The sequence below is a fragment of the Castor canadensis genome, chromosome 17, assembly GCF_047511655.1.
Source record: "Castor canadensis chromosome 17, mCasCan1.hap1v2, whole genome shotgun sequence".
Classification (NCBI taxonomy): Eukaryota; Metazoa; Chordata; class Mammalia; order Rodentia; family Castoridae; genus Castor; species Castor canadensis.
The window spans coordinates 1,203,630-1,226,391 of record NC_133402.1 but is presented as its reverse complement, the minus strand read 5'-3'; the positions used below and the strand labels follow the sequence as shown (position 1 = coordinate 1,226,391).

At 52.7% G+C, this 22,762-nt stretch overlaps 1 protein-coding gene across 3 annotated transcripts; it reads left to right on the top strand.

Annotated features, from left to right (window-relative positions):
* Window positions 1–22,645, top strand: Clcn7 (chloride voltage-gated channel 7). Of its 3 annotated transcripts, none has more exons than XM_074059949.1 (25): window positions 1–222; window positions 5,159–5,230; window positions 6,300–6,371; window positions 6,490–6,555; window positions 7,218–7,350; window positions 7,673–7,782; window positions 8,539–8,619; window positions 9,240–9,302; window positions 9,410–9,493; window positions 10,839–10,932; window positions 11,552–11,616; window positions 12,146–12,262; window positions 12,687–12,741; window positions 13,412–13,472; window positions 14,115–14,253; window positions 14,829–14,922; window positions 16,465–16,556; window positions 18,050–18,101; window positions 18,430–18,557; window positions 18,741–18,826; window positions 19,209–19,338; window positions 19,972–20,031; window positions 20,112–20,288; window positions 20,617–20,697; window positions 21,020–22,645. In XM_074059949.1, the coding sequence occupies exons 1-25, from the start codon at window positions 85–87 to the stop codon at window positions 21,104–21,106; spliced, it is 2,337 nt and encodes a 778-aa protein (XP_073916050.1). In that variant the 5' UTR covers window positions 1–84; the 3' UTR covers window positions 21,107–22,645. The 3 variants fall into 3 exon arrangements, with proteins under 3 accessions (XP_073916050.1, XP_073916051.1, XP_020024905.1); XM_020169316.2 differs by having other exon boundaries at window positions 2–222; window positions 16,387–16,556; XM_074059950.1 differs by lacking the exons at window positions 19,972–20,031; window positions 20,112–20,288; window positions 20,617–20,697; window positions 21,020–22,645 and adding an exon at window positions 19,849–19,961 and having other exon boundaries at window positions 16,387–16,556.
* The last annotated feature ends 117 nt before the right edge of the window (window positions 22,646–22,762 follow it).

The following is a 22,762-nucleotide window of genomic DNA, read 5'->3' as shown; positions in this document are numbered from 1 at the left end:
CACGAGTCACGTGAGTGCCGGCGCCGTCACGAGAACTCACCCGGGGTTGCTGTTGCTTCCCGGCTGGTTGGTCCGCTGCCGGCCATGGCCAACGTCTCCAAGAAGGTGTCATGGTCCGGCCGCGATCGCGACGACGAGGAGGCGGCGCCGCTGCTGCGGAGGACGGCGCGGCCCGGCGAGGGGTCGCCGCTGCTGAACGGGGCCGGGCCGGCCGCGCGCCAGGTGAGGCTGCCGCGGGTGTGGGCGACGTGGTGCGCTGGGCCCGGCAGCCGGCGGGGTCCGAGGAGAGGGGTGCGTCGCGTGCCCTGTCCTTGACGGCCACGACGCCGGGGTGGTTATATTCCCTGCCGGTGTACCGTAAGATGGAGTCCCCCAACGGGAGGCCGGTGGCTTTCTGCTCCCTTTTTAAATTGTAATTTCATTTATGGTTCTTTGAATCCCAGGAGATTTTAGCAGGTTAGATGGCAGCGGAGGACCTCGGTCCGCCCCCTTTCTCGGTGGGGGTCAGCGCGGACACCCAAGGCCATCTTAGCAATGACAAGAATCTACCCGGTTTCTCTTAGCACCGAATTGATAGTAAGCAACAGGGGACTCGGCTGTCAAAGCGGTTTGTGTCTTTAAATGCAGAAAGCTTTGGAAGAGGATTAGGGTTTCACTACCCCCCTCTCCCCCGATCCCCGTCTGTCTCCCTGTGTGCATTGTGTTAATTTTGAGTCGGTGAATTATTTGTGTTGAAAAAGCTCTTCTCTACCTTCTCTCCTGGTTTAGACTCGTCTGTAAGACATTTGTATGGCGTTTGAAGGTTAGTAAGGCCACAAAAATCAGGCTATTTCTGTAAAACTTACATTTTGGTTTTTCCAGTCTCATGAAGCTGTATCCACAATGAAGGTCACAGTCTTCTCTTTGCTGTTAGGAAGTAGCTCAGCTCTCTTTGAAGTAACATCTGCTTGCACCCTGTGGTCTGCAGAAGTGAACTGAAGTGGGCAATTTAGAGTGGTGGGGCTGTGTGAATAGTTCTTTTGTTCTTGGGATGTTTTTAGAAGAAATTAGTCTGGAAGTCCCTAAGACAGAAAAGGAAAACTGACTTTGAGAGCTGACAGAAAATGATACTGGAAGAGAGATTGAGTTTGGGTTTATCTTAAGCAACTGAGTAGGCGTGAGGTTTTCTTCTTTTCTTTGCAAGTAGATACAGGAGTTGGCTTGCTTTAAAAAAAAAAAAAAAAGACTGCTGATTTCTTCCCTTAAATATCATTGTAGGCATTTTTGTTTATTTGCAGTTAAAAAATTGATTGCTCTTAAACAACTTACAGAAATAATTGGCCTTGCACCTGTCCTGAGGTGGGCTCTGATGCTTGCTTAGGGTACTGAGGTGCGTAACACAGCTTCTTTCTCAGGAGAAAAAGGCCCTGCACCCTGTGAGGACTGCATGAGGGGCTCCAGGGGAGGTCACATTGGTGCTCAGTTTGAAAAGTGCAAGATCCTGAAGCAGGCAGAGCAGCAGCAGAGGGCAAAGAGAGTGTGTATTTGGGTCTCTGCCATAGTTTTGGAATGTGATGCGGGATGTGGAGATTAGACCTGTTGGCTCATGAACTGACTTTGAGTTTGGCTTGGCTTTGAGGGAGCCCAGCAGGAAGCTGGGGGCTGCAATATTAAGGGATCCTTAGGCTGCCTCAGCAGATGGACAGGCACAGTCTGGAGGCTGGGAGTTCTTGGAGGCCTTTGCAGAAGAGCACAGGCCCAGCTGAGGATCTCGGTCAAGGTCCAAAGCCTGCCTGTGGCAGTTTTCTCATCTGCAGAAAAGTTAATACAGCACAGCACTGAGCATGGTGCCTGTTAGCAAACACACTCTTAATAAGTATTAGTTGTTTCCAGTGGTGTTAAAAGCAGCAACCCAAAAGTGACTCGACTTCACACTTGGCAGTCCTGCATGGCTCCCTTAGCAGCTTCTTCCAAGTCCTTCCAAGTTTCTTTGAAGACTGTCTTGGGGGGAGGTCCGCTATGTCCCCTGGGCAAGCTGCTGCAGCACAGGGGCCTTTGTTTGGTTCCAGGGCCCTTTTGAACTAAAACACCAAACTCAGGCCAACAACCTCTGTGGGAGTGTTCTGGTGAGCCAAATACGAACTTGTCTTTGCTGCTTCCTGATCCTCTAGGGTTTGTTTCAGGATTTCTGGGGTTAGACATCATTGCCACCTGGACAGAGGCACAGCTAGCTGAGCACCATGAAGTAGCGACTGTAGACGGGGAAGACTGGAGAGTAGTTTGTTTGAGGCTGGACCTCTATTTAAATCTCAGGCCCTCACAGCCTATGATCCCTGGTCCTGTTCTTAGGCCCACTGTGCCAAGCACAGGGGGATGGTAGGACAGGGAGAGAGTGAGGTCAGCCTACCAGTCACGGTCATGTGTGTGGGCAGTGGAAAGCAGAGTGTTAGAGAACTTACCAAGAAGTCTGCTTGAACCAGGATTGGATGGTGGCTGGTGAGGTGGGGGCACTGTGCATTTGCAGTATCTGTAAACGCAGAACACTCCTGCAAAGCCACTTTGGGGAGCACTACTGGAAACCTCCAGCACAGGAGGGGTCTCAGGTTGTTGTGGGACCATGTGCTACCCTAGTAACTTGAAGCCACAGGCCATAGCTTGAAGGTGCTGTTTGGAGCTACCGGAGACCTGGTGGTACAGTAAAGCTGCAGGGGAAGGTCTTTAGTCATCCTAGTGACCCTGGAGCCCTGCTTTCTTCGCATGAGCATCCATAGGAGGTTGCCTGCCCCCTCCCTTGCTGCCACCCCTCCCCAGCTCTACTCTCTGTAGGGCCAGCAAATCTTCCCCAGAAGGGTGGGTGGGATAAAGTCAGCCGAGTATACTGATACAGCCCCTGGCCCAACAGGGTGCAGAGAGCTGAGGAATGCAGCTGAGACTGAGCTGGGTCAGAGGACCCTGGGAGGTCACAGTGCACAAAATAAGGTGACATGAACCATCTCCATCCCAGGCCTGTTCCTGCTGTCTCATACCACTCCTTACAGATCTCACCCCTGCTCATCCATCAGATCTCAGCCTAAACGTCACCTGCTCCCAGAAGCCCTCTGGCTACTGCATCTAAAACAGGTCTCTCCTTGGTTTGTGTATAACTTTTTGTTTTTGTTTTTCTAAGTAGGCCCTGCTAGGGCAGCCTACGTGTCCTAAGTGCTTAGCAAGGAGGCTGGTACCAGACTGCTGGTACCTCAAGGTGCGGAGCAGGAAATGTGGAACAGCAAACATTTTTAAATTTTTCAAAAAATATTTTTAAAATTATGATAAAAAAACACATAGCATAAAATTTACCATCTTAAGTTTTTTCCTTTGTTTTTTGAAACAGACTCTCATGATATATCCCAGACAAGCCTCAAACTTGTAATCTTCCTGCTCAGCCTCCCCAGTGCTAGGATGGCAAGCCTGCACCACCATGCCTGGCACCATCTTTTTTTTGTTTGTTTGTTTGTTTGTTTTTGTTTTTGCAGTACTGGGATTTGAACTCAAGGCCTACACCTTCAGCACTCCACCAGCTCTTTTTTTTGTGATGGGTTCTTTTGAGATAGGGTCTCATGAACTATTTGCCCTGGCTGCCTTTGAACTTGCGATTCTCCTGATCTCTGGCTCCTGAGTAGTTAGGATTATAGGCGAGAACCACCATCGCCCGGCCATCATCACATTTTTAAGTGCACAGTTCAGAAAGTATATCCCTGTTGTTTTGCTGGTGCTTTTGCAGTGCTGAGGATTGAACCCAGGGCCTTGTGCGTGCTCGACAAGCTCTCTACTACTAAGCTACCCCCTACCATTTAATGTTTTATTTTGAGACAGGGTCTCTCTGAGTTACTTAGGCTGGCTACTCCCCATGTAGCCCTAGCTAATGTCAAACCTGAGATGCTCCTCCCACAACCTCCTAAGTGCTGGGATTACAGATGTGAGCCACCGCACCTAATTAGTGTGTTATTACTGTTGTGCAACCAATTTCTTTCTTTTTTTCTTTTCCTTTGGTGGTACTGGGGCTTGAACTCAGGGCCTCACGCTTGCTAGGCAGGCACTCTACCACTTGAGCCCTTTTTTGTGTTAGATATTTTTGAAATAGGGTCTTGCAAACTATTTGTCCAGACTGGCTTCTTCTGATCTTTGCCTTACAAGTAGCTAGGATTATAGGTATAAGCCATCAGTACCCAGCTGTTGTGCAACCAATTTCCAGAACATTTTCATCTTGCAGAACTGAAACTCTACCCACTAAATAACTTCTTTTCTCTCTTCCCCAACCCATGGCAACCACTGCTTTATATATAAGAAGATCTCTTTGGATAGAGGATAGTTGCATAAGTGTCTCCTTCTGCTTGGCCTGCCTCCCCTTGACTAGGTAGGGTGGGCCCAGCTAGGAGGTGCTCCTGAGTAAATCAGGGCTCACAGAGCCAAGGGAGTGTCCCAACAAGGGGATCTTGCACCTGTCCCATGCTGTACTGCCACAGAGACCTCCAAGTCCAAAACCCACCCAGCTCTACATTATGGCCACCTATCCTGTTGGGAGCATACTTGAAGTCAGATGTAGCACAGAGAGGAAACTAGAGAGCCTGCACTAAACATGGCATTGTGGAGGTAGTAGACAGCTGAGACCCTCTCAGTGGACAGGGAGGGGCCAGGGCTCAGGGACAGGGAACATTGGCTTGTTTGGCTGCTGCCCACTCCAGCCTATGTCTTGGTGTGTGGCAGGCATTCCATCTCAGTCTAGAACACGAGGGTGGGGTGTGGGTTGAGGAGAGCCCTGGCACTTCTTTCTTTTTTTTTTGGCGGGACTGGGGTTTGAACCTCAGGGTTTGAGCTTACAAAGTAGGCACTCTACTGCTTGAACCACACCTCCAGTCCATTTTGTGCTGGTTATTTTGGATATGGGGGTCTTGAGCTGTTTGCCTGGGTTGGTATGGAATCTCGATCTTCCCAATCTCAGTCTCCAAAGTAGCTAGGATTACGGTGCCTGGCTAAGCCTGGGTTTTCTGTTCCATGCTGCTCCTCTCAGTGATGGGTTGCAGTTCTGGGAGCAGGCCTGGACTCCAGCGCCTAGGGAGGCCAGGACATGGGGTGGAGTTAGAGTCCATTGCATGCCATGTTGCCATGTCTGGGTGCCTCATGACCTCTCTTCTGCTTTTAGTCACCTCATCCTGCATTTTTCCGGGTTGGACAGATGAACAACGTGGAGCCGGATGACGAGCTCCTGGACCCGGTGAGTGATGTGGTAGCCCCTTCTGAGCTATGTTCCAGCTGAGGGCAGATAGTCCCCAGCCTGAGGGTAGTGGACAGTGAGCAGTTCTGGGCGGGGGCACCTGGACAAAGACCACAGGGCTCCCAGAGACAGTGCACAGGGAAGGCTGCTGGGAGGGTGGGGGAACATGGTTCCTGTGTGCCCAGCAGCAGCCTGAAGAGCACATATGGCAGAAGTGCTGTCAGGAGGAGTAGTACAGAGCACAGAAGCCCTGGGCAGGAGTGAGCATGGTGTGAGGGGCTCCAGGTGGGTAGGGCTAGGCTAGGAGGGGTTTCAGGGGTGAGGGGTCCTTGGAGAGTTTGAAGGATGACCATGTCCTCTGACCTTAGGATGGGTTCTGGCATCTCCCAAAAGTGACCTCTTCCATCCTCTGTTGTTGTGCAGGTTCCCTGTCCAGCAGTTGCCACAGGGACCTTTTTTTTGAGCCCCCTCACCCCTCACCTGAATTTGGGTCCTCTTGATGGCCTGTTCTATAGTCCTGACTTGTCTCCATGACCAGTGTTGACAAACGCACTCACTTGCTCTTGGACATTTGTGTTTTTCTGTGTCTAAGAGATGGCCTATGGATTCTGTCCTTTGCTCTTGGCATAGCAACTGCATTAGATTTGGGGTCTTAAGATAACCTTGTGCTCCTGGGACAAACCCACCTCATGGGTTGCTAGATCCCTTTGCTCATATCTTACGGTCGACTTTTGTGTCTATTCCAGGGGATATTGGTTTGTAGCTTTCTCATGACTTCCAGGCCTGCCTTTGGTGTTGGGATAATGCTGGCCTCTGGGATGAGTTGGGAGGTGGCCCATCCTCTGTCCCTTGTTCCTCCTTCCTAATGAGAGCATGTAAGCTGGACATGGTGGCACACGTCTGTAATCTCAGCACTCAGGAAGCTGAAGCAGGAGGATCTAGAGTTCATACCAGCCTGACCTATACAATGAGACCCTGTCTCAAAAAAAAAAAAAAAAAAACTAGACTAAAAGAACAACAAAGAGAGAGAGAGAGAAAGAATATTTGATTTTGTGTTTTCTTTCCACAGGAGGTGGACCCTCCCCACCCCTTTCCCAAGGAGATCCCACACAATGAGAAGCTCTTGTCCCTCAAGTATGAGGTTGGTCCCTCTCCGCCCTGCACCCGGGCCCTGCCCTCTCAGTCCCTCACCGTCCCTGGCTGCACTTGCACCCAGATTCCTAGCCAGGGTGGTAATCATCCCTGCACTTGATCTGCAGAGCTTGGATTATGACAACAGTGAGAACCAGTTGTTCCTGGAGGAGGAGAGGCGAATCAACCATACGGTGAGCTGGGGACTTGGGGTGCTGGCTGCACTGCTGTCCTGTGGGCCTAGCAGTGTGGGACTTGGGGTGCTGGCTGCACTGCTGTCCTGTGGGCCTGACAGTGGGGGACTTGGGGTGCTGGCTGCACTGCTGTCCTGTGGGCCTGGCAGTGTGGGACTTGGGGTGCTGGCTGTGCTGCTGTCCTGTGGGCCCGGCAGCGGGGGACTTGGTACACTTGCCACAGGCTGCTGTCCTGTGGTCTCCCTCTGCTGCTCTGTCCTGAGCCTCCAGGCTCTGGAGCCACTGTTCATTCCTCTGACTGTGACTCTTGGTCCTAAGTGTCACATGATACCTGGCCTTGGGTGCTGGAAACAGTAGGACGGTGTTGTGCTCATTGCAAACAAGAGGCTGTTCCTGCAGATGTCAGACACAGTTCTTGGAATGTCAGCAATTGTTTGTGGATTTGTCAGGAACCTCACCCACCTCTCTCTAGCTTGTCTACTCAGGCCTCTCCATGTCATTCAAACTTTGGCAGGACTTGGACCCAAGTGTCACCCACTGTTTACTATGTGTGGTGGTGGTCTTCAAAGTATAGAGACACTCTTGCTGATGCCAGAGCAGCCTATAGCAAGGCCTTGGCCATTGCTATATGGCCATATATCTGATTGTACCTCTCCCCACAGGCCTTCAGGACAGTGGAGATCAAGCGCTGGGTCATCTGTGCCCTCATTGGGATCCTCACAGGCCTTGTGGCCTGCTTCATTGACATTGTCGTGGAGAACTTAGCTGGCCTCAAGTACAGGGTCATCAAGGACAGTATCCTTTCCAGCTGCCTAGCATAGAGCGAGAGTGGGGGGAGGGACTCAGCAGCCAAGTCTGAGCCTGAGCCCTCACAAGCAAGCAGTGCAGAAAGGGCCTGGCCCTGTAGGGGCTTTGCAGCGTACTCATCCCAGCATGTGCTAGTCCAGTTGGGGGAGACCCTGGTGGGTGGGCTGTGTCTCCATCACAGTAAGACTGAGATGTCTCAGACATCAAGTTAACCCATGGTTTTTCTGGGTAGTGGTGGCATCTGTAGTAGACCATGCTTTGAAGCAGATGTGAGCCCAGGACGTGCAAGCTGTCCTTAACGAGCCTCCAGATATCGACAAGTTCACAGAAAAGGGCGGGCTGTCCTTCTCCCTCCTGCTGTGGGCTACACTGAACTCTGCCTTTGTGCTTGTGGGCTCTGTGATCGTTGCTTTCATAGAGGTACAGGGGCCAGGTGCAGGAGGTCCAGGTGTTTCAGACCCAGGATGGGCTGGAGGGTCTCAGCAAATGGTTGTGGCCCCTCCAGTTCACCATCTGTGTGCTCTGTTGGCCAGTGACTGGATGCTTTCTGCCAGTGAGAATTACAAGTTAGATTCAGCTCAAAACTGATGGAATTCATTGAGTAAAAGCACAAAACACACCAGGGCCTTCTTGCCCCAGAACCCCGCTGGTGCTGCTCCTGACCCAGTAGCACTGGCCTTCAGAGGTCCAGGCAGAGCAGCTTCTCCCCAGAGGAACTCACTCCAGGGGATGGACCCTTCAGGCTGCTCCTTTATCCTGGGGTGTCCAGGAGTCTCCCCTTTTCATAGGCTCCTCTTCTCCCCATCCTTGTCATGGGTGATAGAAGAAAGAAGAGGCAACATCTAGAACCTTCTATTTGAGTGCAGTGTAGTGGCCCCATACACAAGAAGCTCTGGTTCTTCTTGGTGCCTGATGGGTGCCCTGTCTATCCTGGGGTTCCCCGCCTGCCCTACCCCTCCGCAGTCCATTCCGTGGGCCTTTTGTCTCCACCCATGACTCCTTGCAAATCCGTAGCGTTTACTCTCTCAGAGGTTGATCCATTTTGGGGTAGGGGTATGTGAGGTTATCCCCCAGATATGAATCCTGTTCTCCAGGCCAGGCTCTCCTTGTCTCCTGGGGCCATGGGGCTGTACCCACTCATTCTACCTGCTCAGAGGTGCCTTCCTCTTCTTCCAGCCAGTTGCTGCTGGCAGCGGGATCCCCCAGATCAAGTGCTTCCTCAACGGGGTGAAGATCCCCCATGTGGTACGGCTCAAGGTGAGGTTATAGTAACCCCAGGTAGAACACAGTGCAATTTGGGGTGTCTGTGATTGGAAAATACATCTCTTGTCTGCTTGCCCTCCACACCTTGCCCAGGACCTCTGTGTACTGATGCTGATGTGTGCAGATGTGCTGACAGGCTGGGCTTTACATATTAAGCAGCACAGAAACAGTTAGCCAGTGTACACCCTATGACTGCAGCTGGGTAGAGCCTGTCATAACTAAGGACTGTGTGGCCATTAGTGTTTCAGAACCAGAGTGGCTGCATTAGATGGGAAACTTGGGCTGTTTTCTTTCCATTTTTCAAAATTTTCTATAATACTCATGCTTAATATCAGCAGCATTGTAATTCCATAGAGGCTGGGCAGTCATGACCACAGTACACCCACTGCCATTTTTGTCTGTATAGTCAGCTTTCCTAACCCAAGACTGGCCAGAGGCTGCTTCTTGTCACCATCTTAGGATGGGGTGGGGATTGGCCTCCCCTGGGCTGCTCCTGGGCCTGGTGCTCTACAGACCCCCATTTGACTCACATGTCTTTGGGTCCCATCACTGTGCAGTTTTGTTGCTCAGGCTTATGGACAGGTTTCTGCACTCACTGTTTTCCCTGTATACAGACGTTGGTGATCAAAGTGTCCGGCGTGATTCTGTCCGTGGTGGGGGGACTGGCCGTGGGAAAGGTAACTAAATGTGTGTGATGCTGTCCCAGCCTGTCTGAGTCCTCATCCCTGGGAGGATACCAAGGCCCATGGATGACCTGTGCGTGCTGTTTGCTCTGTGCTTCCAGGAAGGACCAATGATCCACTCTGGGTCGGTGATCGCTGCTGGCATCTCCCAGGGAAGGTCGACGTCACTCAAACGAGATTTCAAGGTGAGCCCTCTCCTCCGTGGATGTGGACTGGGGGTTTTTGGACATGAACATCCCCCAGAGCTGGGCTCTGCCCCATTCAGAGTCCCCACCTGGACCTGTGGACCTCCCTTAGCATCTCCAGTCAGGGTGAGCCCCATCCCTGTCCTTCTTCTGTCCCCATCCTGGTTCCCATCTCTATCCAAGAGGTGGCCTGGCCCATTTCCAGCCCAGTCAGGCACAGGTCCTTTGTTTCTTTCTGCTTCAAATGGCCTTTCCGTGGCCAGTTCCCACAATTCCTGTGTAGTGTGTAGGTCTGTTTTTCTGTGGATGGGTGTGTAGCTTTTGCTAGCTTTTAGAGGGATGTATTACCTGAGGGAAGTCAGAGCTTTACATGGATTCTCTGATGTTTGCTTTCAAGATACACTTCAGGTCAGTTGTGGTGGTACACCCCTGTAATCCCTTTCAGGAGGCTGAGGCTGGAGGATCTCGAGTTCAAGGCCAGCCTGGGCTACTAAGTGAGAACCTGTCTTAAAGAAAAACAACAACAGAAAAATGCACTTTGGCAATTTTGCCCTCTTTCCCCACCGTCACCAGCATTTTTTTTTTTCCTCCTTTGGTCATAACTGGGGTATGAACTCAAGGCCTTGTGCTAGCTAGGCAAGTGCTCTACCATTTGAGTCATGCCCTCCAGCCTTTTTTTGTTGATGATGTTGTGTTTTTTAGGGTTTTTTTGTTGTTGTTGTTTTTGTGGCACTAGGGTTTGAATTCAGGGCCTACACCTTGAGCCACTTCACTAGCCCTTTTTTGTGAAGGGTTTTTCGAGATAGGGTCTCCTGAACTATTTGCTTAGGCTGGCTTCGAACCACCACTCTTCTGATCTCTGCCTCCTGAGTAGCTAGGATTATAGATGTGAGCCACAGATGGCCAGCTATTGTTAATTTTTTGAGACAAGGTCTCATTCTGTAGCCCAGGCTGGCCTCAAACTCGAGATCCCCCATCTTCCTGAGAGTTGGGATTACAGGCATGAACCACCACATCTAACCAGACAGTCCTTTTTAAAAGCAAGAACAGATTCAGATTTTCCACATTCGGTTGTCTTCAGGTCTCACAGTAGAGCTGTGAGGTTTGATAGACTTCTTGCACATGTGGAGAAGTTGTATTTATCTTCTCAGCTGTGGGCACGTAGGTGCTTCTAGCTGTGTTCTGTGAATCCAGTGGCTGATGATGTGATTGTCAAGAAGACCCTTCCCCATTCCTCTTGTCTCTTTGTTGGTCCCTCTCGTGGTGACCTGTCACCGGCCTCCTTTCCTGCAAGACGTGATCCTGCAAAGCTGCCCACAACACCCTCTGTCTCTTCCTGTTTCAGATCTTTGAGTACTTCCGCAGAGACACAGAGAAGCGGGACTTTGTCTCAGCAGGAGCTGCTGCTGGAGTGTCTGCTGCATTTGGAGCCCCTGTGGGTGAGGAGAGGCCAGTTTTGCCTGGTCTATGGCTTCACCCTTGGGGGCTTCATAACTGACCAGGCTGGGAGAGCTGGGGTCTCTCAGCTTGGTTGAAGAAATAGACTTGATGTTTGAAGATGAGAACTGGTCAGGGTGTAGCCAGTGACTCACCTCGAGGGAATTTAGAAGAGGCCAATGGCATCGTTAGTGTGCCTGGCCCTGGCCCTTAGACCTTCTGAGAGCCCCTCTCCTTGGGATCTGGCCCCACCTAGTGGCTTTCTTGTGACGTGTGTGTGTGTGTGTGTGTGTGTGTGTGTGCGCGCCCACACGTTACTGGGACTTGAATTTGGCTTCACGCTTGCAAAGCAAGTGCCCTACTGCTTGAACCACACTTCCAGTCCATTTTGTTCTGGTTACTTTGGAGGTGAGGTCTTGCAAAGTAATTCACCCTGGCTGGCCTCATACTGTGATCCTCCTGATGTCAGCCTCCCGAGTAGTTAGGATTACAGGCGTGAGCCTCTGGCACCTGGATTTGTGATGTTGTTTTACTTCCCTGGGGTCTTAGGGTGGGTGTTGGCAGTGTGTGCAACTGCCATGTAGCCAGGGTGACACTTCAGGCCTGTTTGCTGCCTTCCAGGTGGGGTTCTGTTCAGCTTGGAGGAGGGTGCCTCCTTCTGGAACCAGTTCCTGACATGGAGGATCGTAAGTGCCTACTGATGGCATCTCTTGGTTAGGGCTCCAACATCCTCCTCCCCTGAGGTCAGGCATCACTGATAGTCATCTCCTGGTCAGAGTGGATACGTTGCACTCAGCCCACCCTTTCGTGTTGTGGAGTCATGTCCTCCCATGGATCGGTTAACTCTTCGCTCTGTCCTGGGTGTCCTTGCCAGCTCTGAGTGGCTCTGGGCAACCTCAGACCCACTGCCTTCCCTCATGTCCTTCATTCGCTTATCCGTAGCACTTGTCCACAGGGCTATGGCCCCATCTTTGCCTGGTTATGCAGTGGAGCCCTCTTGACTCCTGTGCCCTCCCTTCTGTCTTGGGTGGGGTCTCTATAGACTTGCAGCCTCCTGAATGACAGGTGCCTCCACCCTCTGCCTGGTTCTAGACTTTGAGTTTGGTGGGCTCTGCATGCAACTCTGAGGGTACTGGATGGGTTCTGACATAGCTTGGAGGGCCTGGGTGGGCCAGGTGCAGCTCTGAGGCTTTGACCTCCTTCTTTCTGTCACAGTTCTTTGCTTCCATGATTTCCACCTTTACTCTGAATTTTGTTCTGAGCATCTACCATGGAAACATGTGGGACCTGTCCAGTCCAGGGCTCATCAATTTTGGAAGATTTGACTCTGAGGTAACCTGCCAGCCCATCCCATCTCACTCTTTATGGTGCCGGACAGGACCTTGTTTACTAAGGCCAGACTTGAACTTGGTCTTTGGGAAATTCTAGCTCTTGGTTGTGGAATTGAACTCTTATGTGCAGGCTCCAGGGGCCTGTGGGGCACCAGGGTTGTGCACAGAGACCTGCCAGTCAGGCTTCTTGTGTCCCACAGCTGTGTGGGATAGCCCACGTGCCAAGCACCAGGGCCAGGCTACATGAGCTGTCCAAAGCAGCTGGACTATGAAGAGGACCAAAGTCTGCTCAAATCACCTGTTTCTCCCACCCTGTACACAAGTACTATCAGGTTCCATGCACAAGGGCAGAGCTCTTGTTCATCCTGGGGTTTGAACAGCAGGAGCTGAGGACATAGTCCCTTCTCTTTCTCTCCTCTGCACAGAAAATGGCCTACACCATCCATGAGATTCCTGTTTTCATTGCCATGGGGGTGGTGGGTAAGTACCCCTCCCCTCAGGACAGGCTGTAATGAAAACTTTAATCTGTGATGATGGGTGCCCCAACTCCCAACACTCCAGGTACGGCTAGGCTTTGCAGTGGGCAGAGAATAGGGCCTCCACACCCTGCCCCTAACACTGGATGGGGGGCAGGGGGAGACTCAGGAAGAACCTCAAGCTTTGTGTTCTACTGCTACTTCCCCTTTGGCAAAGTTCCAGGGTGGGGACAGGGTCCCTGAGGGGTAAAGCGGGATCATGGCATCAACCAGGTGAGATCTCTATCTGAAATGCATGGAACTGAAGTGGCTCAGATTTTGAAACATTTGCATATGCATAATGAGATATTTTGGGGAAGGGACCTAAGTCTAAACACAAAACTCATCTGACCATGTGTACATACATGATCTGGACTGTACTTGTCATGGACATTCAGGTGCAGGGTTCTCCACTTGTGAGTCATATCTGTGCTCAAGGAGTTTTGGGTTTTGGATATTAGATTAGGAATGCTTGTCCTTGTATTGCTCTGGGAGAATCTTTGCCTCTGAAAGGAAGGCAGAGCTCCCAGAGTGGTGGTGTCTGGGAAGTGTTTCTGCAGGCCCCTCTACCTCCTGCAGAGGAAGGGGATTCCACCTTCCCATATAACTGACATGAGCATTTTTCCTGGTCGTAGGTGGCATTCTGGGAGCTGTGTTCAATGCCCTGAATTATTGGCTGACAATGTTTCGAATTAGGTGAGAAAGAGCCTGTGTTTTGTGGACTGAGTTGATAGATGTGGCCATTCAGAAAATGGAATTTGGGATCCATGCCCAGCCAGAGCTGAGAGGACTTGCACATGTGGTCCTTCCCTGATGGCTTATACCCAACTGAGCTTCACAGACAGACATCTTTGGGAGGTGCATGGTCTGGGGAGGGAGGACAGGCAAGCCCTATGCTGGAGGATCCCCCAAAGAGAGCATGGGACTTAACTGTGAGGGACAGTGCCCTGGGCAGGAGGCCAAGGCCTGGGGAAAATTAGATACCACTCTAGCCTCTGCTGGGATGCTAGTCTCATTGTCCACCCTGCACTGTCAGCCATCTTGTTAGGAGGGCAGCAGTTGAGTTCTGGAACCTTTGGAAGGGTCCTGGGCTTGCAGAAGCTTCTTCCTCATTCTTGCACAGTTTTGACCCCTGTGGGAGTGGTGGGGGTTCACTGCTGGGAAGTTTGTCACCACAGGAAGATAACCCCAGAATGTCCTGGAGTCTGGGTGGATTGATCATTAAGCCTGTGCTGTGTCACCTTCTGAGCTGTGGCCTCTGGTTCAGGTTGCCATGGCAACCACTGGGGCTGTCTCTGGCCTCCCTGCAGCAAGGTCCATTCTGGCTTTGGGCTCTAGGTACATCCACCGGCCCTGCCTCCAGGTGATCGAGGCCATACTGGTTGCCGCTGTCACGGCTACAGTAGCCTTTGTGCTGATTTACTCATCCCGGGACTGCCAGCCCCTGCAGGGGAGTTCCATGTCCTATCCCCTCCAGGTAGGCCTGGGCTGTGGGGCGGGCTCAGTGAACATGGCCAGCCCCCAAGGAGCCCTTGCCTAGACTGTTGACCTGACCAAGCTGCAGAAGTGAACAGCTGGTGCATGTCAGTCTCAGGCCTGTCCACATGTCCTTTTAGTCTGAGACCAGCTAATGGGTGGTCAGGAACGGGTGGCAGGACCAGGGCTGTTCTCAGTGCGGTCCTCTTCCCAGAAGGGAACCTGGTGAGAGCTTCCAAAGGGGGCTTATGGGTATGAAGTTGAGAAGTGCACGGCTGTGTCCACATAAAAACCTCCTATAGATGTTTGTTTCAGTTCATTCATGATAACTTCTGAAATGGGAACTGCTCACGCATCCAGTCTGTCCACAGGCAAACAAATGAGGTTTCCCTCCATATAGTAGACAGTAGGCAGCCATGGGAAGGGCAGAAACAACAACACGTGCTGTACAGTGAGGATGGGTCTTAGAAACAGCTTGCTCTGAGAAAGAAGCCCAGACTACATGAGCATGCAGTTGCTGGTGGTGACACCAAGTCTGCATCACCCTTCCCACTGTGCTCTCTCCCGACCCTCCAGCTCTTCTGTGCAGACGGTGAGTACAACTCCATGGCTGCAGCCTTCTTCAACACCCCCGAGAAGAGTGTGGTCAGCCTTTTCCATGACCCACCAGGTGAGTGCAGATAGTGCTGCTGGGCAATGCTGGAGACTCTGGGACAGGTTATTGGTTCAGAGGTTGCTGCCCTGGGCTGGGGGGCCAGCCATGGCATGGTGGAGAGTGCTGGAGGATGGGGGCCAGTAGTTTGGAGTCAAGGCAGCAGGGCTTCAAGGGGCTGTCTGGTCCCGTGTGCACCTGGTGGCTGATCACCTGAAGTAGGGCTGGCCATATTCCCACCCTACCATCTTCCTCTCTGGGGATGGTACCTCAGGGTACCTCCATCTCACCTCTCAGCTGGAGTCACTGTCCATCAAAAAACCCAGTCCAGTGACTATACCCAGGGCCTGCCCTCACCTAGCCACACTTGTGACATAGAAACAACAGTGCTTCCAGATCAGAGCTGCCGGTGCACTGCTGTGACTCTCTTCTGCCTAGTTCTGGAGCTCCTCTCCTGCCTAACTCATGGGGACAGTTATTTCTAATTGTTTCCTGCCACAAGGCCACTGGGGACTTATGAAATGCTTATGAAATGTTGCAGATAAACATGGCATGGAATGTGCCAGTGGTCTTCCACATGTGGATCTCTGCCCTCCTTGACCTACGCTTTGCTTTGGTGGTCTGTGCCATAGTGCTCTCAGCATACAGACAGACAGCACCTTACTGGAGCTTACCTTTCCTCTCAGCTGTATTAACGCTTTTTTTCCCCCTTTTTTGGTGGTGCTGGGGTTTGAACTCAAAGCCTCACTCTTGCTAGGCAGGTGCTCTACCACTTGAGCCACTCTGCCAGCCCTAGCCTTATTAGCATGGTTTCTTGTTCATAAATGTGACCTCTTCCCTCATCTGGGAGAATAAGGCCCCTAGGACTTGGAGTTCGCCCACTGGCAGTCACAGTGGCTAGGAGTGGCCATCGCCAGGCCTACCTGTCCTTTCTCAGATGTGACATCTCTGTGTCCTGCAGCTTTGGGGCCCAAGAAGGACTCCCCTGAGTCGTCCACAACTTCCAGGAGGGTGTTTTCCCCAAACCACTGCCCTATTAAACCTGGACCCTGCTCAGGCTCAGGGAAGTCCTTTCTTTGTTCAGTTGGTTGATTTGAGGTCAGGCTGATGATGAGTTGCAGAGTTGGGAGCCTGGTTGCTGCCCACAGGGCATGTGCTGCACCCCCAGGGAGGGTCCTTAAGACTGGGCATGGCACCTTTGCTCCATGGTGTTGGTTATCCTGAGAGTCTGAATACATCACTGATATGGGACCTGGGCTGCAACCCCTGACTTGAGGTCACCCTGTTGAACCTCTTCCCCACAGCTTCCCCATCCAGTTCTCGGGGCCAGTCCTTCCCCTGGGGAGGCTGAGAATGCAGACCCTTCTTGGGGAACCACTGGGGTTGGGGCTTGGGTGACCTGGCTCCCGATAGGGACCATGTAGGCTTGACAGAACAGCCATGTATGGGTCAGGACAGCCTAGCAGCCCTCCTCTCCCCTAGGCTCGTACAACCCCATGACCCTGGGCCTGTTCACCCTTGTCTACTTCTTCCTGGCCTGCTGGACCTATGGACTCACAGTGTCTGCTGGCGTCTTCATCCCGTCCCTGCTCATTGGGGCTGCCTGGGGTCGTCTCTTTGGTATCTCCCTGTCCTACCTCACAGGAGCAGCGGTAAGTAGGGGAAGCAGGAGGAGGGAGGCTGGCCCCCACAGTTCAAGTGTTCTGGTGACTCCAAGTCTCTTGGGGCCAAGACCAGGGCAGATGAAAGTAGTGGGGCTGTGGTGCAGCTGTATCTGTGCACTCTGCAAAGACTTGTGTAGGAAGGTTTTGAGTTTTTTTGGTTTTTTTTAAGAAAGGGTCCCAACTATGTACCCAGACTGGCCTCGAACTCATGAACCTCCTGCCTCAGCCTCCTGAGTGCTGGATTTACAGGCATGCATATCATGCCCAGCTCAATCTTTTGTTAGTAAGAGAATATCATAAACAAATGAGAAGAGCCTGAGGCCATCCTGGCCTACCCAGGGGCTGCTTTCCAGGAGCCCATAGGCTGGAATGGGCTAGCCACCAGGCTTCACCAGTCAGGGTGGTCTTCCCAGCCCATCCATCTCAGCTTTTCTTTATAATCTTTTCTTTTCTTTTCTTTTTTTTTTTTTTTGAGTTTAAGTATGATATATTTCATACATTGTAAGAACTTTTGCAAATACTCCAACGTACCCTAACCAGCACAATAATAATTTTAAAAGATGGTCGTTTGTTACTCAGCAATAAAAACTAATAGAGATAACAGTGTGTCACATTTTTTTTTCTTTTATTTGTATGTGCATACAATGTTTGTATTATCTTTTCTTATTTTTAGTTTGGTCATTCAAATAAGATTGAAAAATTATAGAAGGGGCTACAGCAAGAAGCCTGCTGCCTGCCCTACTTCTGCTCACCAGGCCATGGGCTTGGCTTTCCAGGTTTCCTTCCAGGCACCACTTTGGTTTTGTTTTATTTTCTGACCTGAGATGTGATTCCTGTTCTGTAAAATTCTCATTTGCAGAGTGAATAGTTCAGTGGCGCTTAGACTTACAACACCATGCAGCATCACTGCTGTACCAAAGTGTTTTCTTCACCCTCAAGGACCCCTGTTAGCAGTCTCTCCCCACTCCCCCATCCAGCTCTGGCAATCCCTCATCTCCTTGCATCTCTGGATTGCCTGTCATACACATTTCCCATGAATGTACACATGCTGTGTGGCCCCTTGCGCCTGGACTGTCCCACAAGTGTTCATCTGTGTTAAGCATGTGTTGGAATCTCTGATGTTCCCTGGTAGTCTGGACATGGTGCCCTGCACACACTCATGCCCCAGCTTTCCTCATGTCACACATCTGCCACTCTGCCTCCCGACATACAGGGTCATCCTTCCAAGTTCTCCAGAGTGTATTAGGTGGTGTGATTTGTGCACCCTGTTTCTGAATGAGGCACATCTAGGGTGTTTCCACATTGTTTGTACCAGAGGGTGCTGTAGTAAAACGTTTTTGCATGTGTGTCTGTGAGCTGTCATCTTCCCTCCTGTGGGTGGATGGTTGGGCCCAAGCATGGTGTCCTTACTGCTCTATCCTGTGGATGTGAGCAGGGTCCTGCCATCTTATGCTGTCTTCTCCCCATGTTGCCTCCCGTAGATCTGGGCAGACCCTGGCAAATATGCCTTGATGGGAGCTGCAGCCCAGCTCGGTAAGTCCTGGCTCTTAGCCAGGTGGTGCTAGGCTCTACAGGGCACAGGGTCACCTGCCTCGCCAGACTGGGGCTGTGCCTGTCCATCATGGGAAGCTCAGCTAAGGCTGATTGTTCTTGCAGGGGGTATCAGCTCCATTCAAATGAGCAAAACAGGAAGAGGGTACAATGCTGGGGTGGTCATAGTCCCCCACCACATGGCCAGGTGGTAGCAGTCAAGCCAGGCAGTCACGGTCCTTGCAGTTGGAGTCTGGAGGGGTCGGAGGGTGAGTTCCAGCATGGTACAGAGAATGCAGTCACACAGTGGGGCTCACGGCCACCCCCACAGGTGGGATCGTGAGGATGACCCTGAGCCTGACGGTTATTATGATGGAAGCCACCAGCAATGTGACCTATGGCTTCCCCATCATGCTGGTTCTGATGACTGCCAAGATCGTGGGTGATGTCTTCATCGAGGTGTGTAGAACCCCACACACTGGCCTCAGAGCCTGTGGTGGGAGGTGCTGTCGTCTGGGGCCTGTAGCAATGCAGAGGGAAGAGGGTCTCGAGAAGCCACCCTGCAAATGCTGTTACTCAGGCGTGGTGGGGCTCTTGTGGAGCACTGTGGAGCAGTGCTAAGCGTCCTGGTGCTGCCCCCAGGGTCTGTACGACATGCACATCCAGCTGCAGAGTGTGCCCTTCCTGCACTGGGAAGCCCCGGTCACCTCACACTCGCTGACTGCCAGGTATGGCCACAGGCTGCTGCTCTCCTCCTCCCTACCCTGGGCTGAGGGGCCACACTGGACCTCCTTCCTTCCTCAAGCAGGCGTATGCTAGGCTATGCTGGATGCTTTGGGGGTGGGAGGGAAATGGCAGGAAAGAGGCCACTTTACCTTTAGGAGGGATACTGCCCAGGCACTGGCCCCCCGTGGCCAGTCTGGTCTCCCAGCTCTTGGCTAAGCCTGCAGAACAGGGAGGTGGGGCATTCTGGGGACCCTATTTCCTAGTCCAGCAGTTTTGTGTCAGCAATACAAAAAGAGGCTCTTTAGGAAGTGCCTTGCTAGTGTGAGGTAAGAACTGTCAGAAGCGGTGATGTGATGATGATCATCGGGTGGGGCTTTTTGGCAGGGAAGTGATGAGCACACCAGTGACCTGCCTGAGGAGGAGAGAAAAGGTTGGTGTCATCGTGGACGTCCTGAGTGACACAGCATCTAATCACAACGGGTTTCCCGTGGTGGAGGACGCAGGTGACACCCAGGTACCACAGCCTTCCCTATGTACAAGGTTGTTTCCTAGAGCGTGTTGTCAGGAAGCATTTTGTGAAGTTTGCGTGGACAGGAAACCCTGTGCTGGGTGTAGAGTAAAACCCTGCCACCTGCAAAAGGCAGAGTCTGCGGCTGTGGATGTGCTTGGCTGTGGGAGGGCCATCCCCACAGGCTACCAGCTGACCAAACTGGGCCAGTCAGCATGGTGGTTGCTGTGACCATCAGGAGGTGCTAACAGAACATGAGCCTAGCTGTTTCTGGAACCCCTAACCCAGGTCTTGTCAGGCTGGGTCATGTGGGATGTTGTGTTGTGGTTTGGGAATACTTTAGGGCATACTGAGAGCTGCACCTCACCACCATCCGATACTACCCTCCTGGAACCTTGTTTCCATGGTTGGTGTGGTCAGGGCCATGCTGCGCCAGCCCAGGGACGTGAGATTGATGGGATTGGCTGCATGAAATGCCTGCTACAAGGCACGTGCTCAGAAGTGACCATTAAACAGTGACCGTGGACCAGAGCAGAGTCAGCTGGGATTCCTGCGCAGATGTCCAGGGCTGCTGCCCAGGCACTACCCACCACCCTCTGCAGCAGTCACAGGCCACCTCTGACCCTCTCTCTCCCACAGCCAGCCAGGCTCCAGGGCTTGGTCCTGCGCTCCCAACTCATTGTGCTCCTGAAACACAAGGTGCGCCAGCAGGCTGGGGTGGGGGCATAGGTCCTGGGTGTGTCCTTTGTAGGCACTGACTGTGTAGGTGCTGCCCGCAGGTGTTTGTGGAGAGATCCAACATGGGGCTGGTGCAGCGGCGGCTGAGGCTGAAGGACTTCCGCGACGCCTACCCACGCTTCCCCCCAATCCAGTCTATCCATGTCTCCCAGGACGAGCGCGAGTGTACAATGGACCTCTCCGAATTCATGAACCCCTCCCCATACACTGTGCCCCAGGTACCTAGGGGGACCAGGTGGGGTGAGGCATGGTCACCCTCATACCTGATAGAGAGTAACCAGGTGATAAGGATCCTTCTAGAACATCTTGGAGGGGCCACAGGTGGGCTTCAGCAACAGGACAAGTAGGCTGTGGCCACCTGGATGGGGAGGCTTCATCCCCTGGGAGTCACACAGTGGACGTAGAGACCCACACAGCTATGGAGGGAAAGGGACAGCTTAGAACTCATCTTGCCCATCTGGAGCTGGGAGACACTGCCCAGGCTTGAGGGTCCAGTCTCTTCCAGGGTGTGGGAAGGATGGGCTGAGGGCTGCACTCACCTTGTAGGAGGCATCTCTCCCTCGTGTGTTCAAGCTGTTCAGGGCTCTGGGCCTGAGGCATCTGGTGGTGGTGGACAACCGCAATCAGGTAGGACCAACGTCCCTGTCCCGTGTGTGGCGCCTGGAACCAGGGTGCCAGGCTTCTCTGCTTCCTGCGCCCCAGCAGGTTGTGGTAGTGCTTGTTCTGTGCTCCCTTGGGGACTTTGAGGTGTGGTACCCAGCCTGGCCCTGTAGCCCTCTGTGTTAACGCTGGCACACAGGCTGTGCCCCTTGTCCTGGCCACATGTCTGCCTTAGAACCTGTACCAAAACCCTGGGCTCCCATCCCCAGCTACATGTGGGGCAGGGGTTCCACAGGCAGGTGGGGTGCTGACCCCATTAGAGCTCTGTGACCTGGTGTTGCTCCTGTAGGTGGTTGGACTGGTGACCAGGAAGGACTTGGCCAGGTACCGCCTGGGGAAAGGAGGACTGGAGGAGCTCTCACTGGCCCAGACGTGAGGCCCCACCCTCAGCGGGCAGCGGCACCATGGCCCCTTTGTGCCTTGTCCTGTGTTCCCTGGTCTCCTGGCCAAAGCCTCGCTTTGGGCAGCACAGCAGCAGGAGCAAGCATCCTCCATCCTTGGACCTGGCTGTCATGTAGGCCTGGCCCTTGTCATGGGCAGTTGGTTTACATCCTCAGCACTCCCCATGTGCCCGGCCCCTCAGACTTTCTCCTTCTTGGGTTCCTTCCCCTTCAGGGATCAAGTGTGTGTGCAGTTGCACCCCTGGCAGCTGGCTTCCTAAAAGCCAGCAGGGACTGACGTGTGAGTGAGATGGGCAAGCTGCGCCCTGTTGCTGCTTCTGTGTTGTTTCTGTGGAGGGGTCCCCTCTGATTGCCATGCTGCCTGCATCTTCAGGCACCTCCACTGTAAGGGCTCAAAGGAGCAGGCTCCATGGGGGAGCCCCATGTGTGGCCTGTTCTGGGTCTGTGCCTGACTTGGGAGACTCCAGGTCCAGAAGATGGAGAGATGGGGTCCGTTCCAGGGTCTTAACTGCTGAGACTCCCCTGAGAGCCTGAGTCCTCCTCCAGAGGGTCCCTGCACTTGAGGACAGCAGCCAGGGAGGCAGGTTTCCTCAGCACCAGGTGGCCCTGGTATCAGCAGTGACTCACTTCTCCTGGCTGCAACAGCCAGAAAGTGCAAGACCACTGGAGGTGTCCTCCCGAAGGCCTCAGAGGACCCCAGCCCAGCCCATGGTGACCCTAGGCTGGGGTGACCCTAGGCTCCAAGGGACACTTGGTGAAGGTAATTTCAGTGTTGTGTTGCTAGCGTGTTTCTGTCCTGTGGAGCACTGGCAGGTCTGTAATGCTCCCTCCCAGGGATTGGCCCCTTTTCTGCCCTCCATGGGGCATTGAGTGTATCTGGGTCTGGGTGCAAGAAATAAGGGACTCTACCCAGAGAGCCAGTGCCAGCTTCCTTTTCCTCTCTCCTCTGCTGGGGTTGTACTGAGCCTATGGGTCAGGGTGCTTACCGTGGTGATAACAGGCATACCACAGCCACCTAGGGTCCCTGTGGGAAGGTAAGCTGCAGACCCAGTCAGGTCTTGGTAAATAGTCTGGCACCATCACCTGGGACCCTGGCCTCCTCATCTTGTCCCCACAGCCTTGCTTTTGGGGATTCACCATAGAGCCTGGCTTCTGCCACCATATCTGAGTGATGTTCCCCCAAGCCTGGGCATGAACACTGGTGGGAGGCTCTTCCCCAGGGAGCCCTCTGTTTACACAAAGCTCGGCACAGCCAGGTCTTGTCCCTGACCCACCTTGCCTGCTCCACTGGGCCCTGGTGGGTGGGTCTGAGTGATCAGGGCCTGAGGTGTTCTGGGTCCTGGAAGGGGGCATTTGAGTTGAACCCAAGGGAATGAAAAACACTGCATAGGGCCTCAAAGACTTGGTACCAAAAAAAGCACGTGCAATCTTGTTCACAGTCGTTTTATGTTAATTATATGTTGAAATGATATTTTGGATATATCAAGTTAAATAAAATGAACTATCAAAACTCACTTCACCCGTCTCTCCTGACTCAATGAGGCTGCTAGGAAAGCTGAAGTCTCCAACCAGCCCTGTATGCCCTGGGCATGTGCCTCCCCACTCTTTGTGACCCAAGGACCAGTGATGGC

Excerpts from the sequence above, each read along its gene's own strand:
- Clcn7 (XM_020169316.2), top strand. The coding sequence starts at position 85 with ATGGCCAACGTCTCCAAGAAGGTGTCATGGTCCGGCCGCGATCGCGAC. Across the intron at positions 13,473-14,114 it reads CTGACAATGTTTCGAATTAG|GTACATCCACCGGCCCTGCC; the intron begins GTGAGAAAGAGC and ends TTTGGGCTCTAG. Across the intron at positions 18,827-19,208 it reads TCACACTCGCTGACTGCCAG|GGAAGTGATGAGCACACCAG; the intron begins GTATGGCCACAG and ends GCTTTTTGGCAG.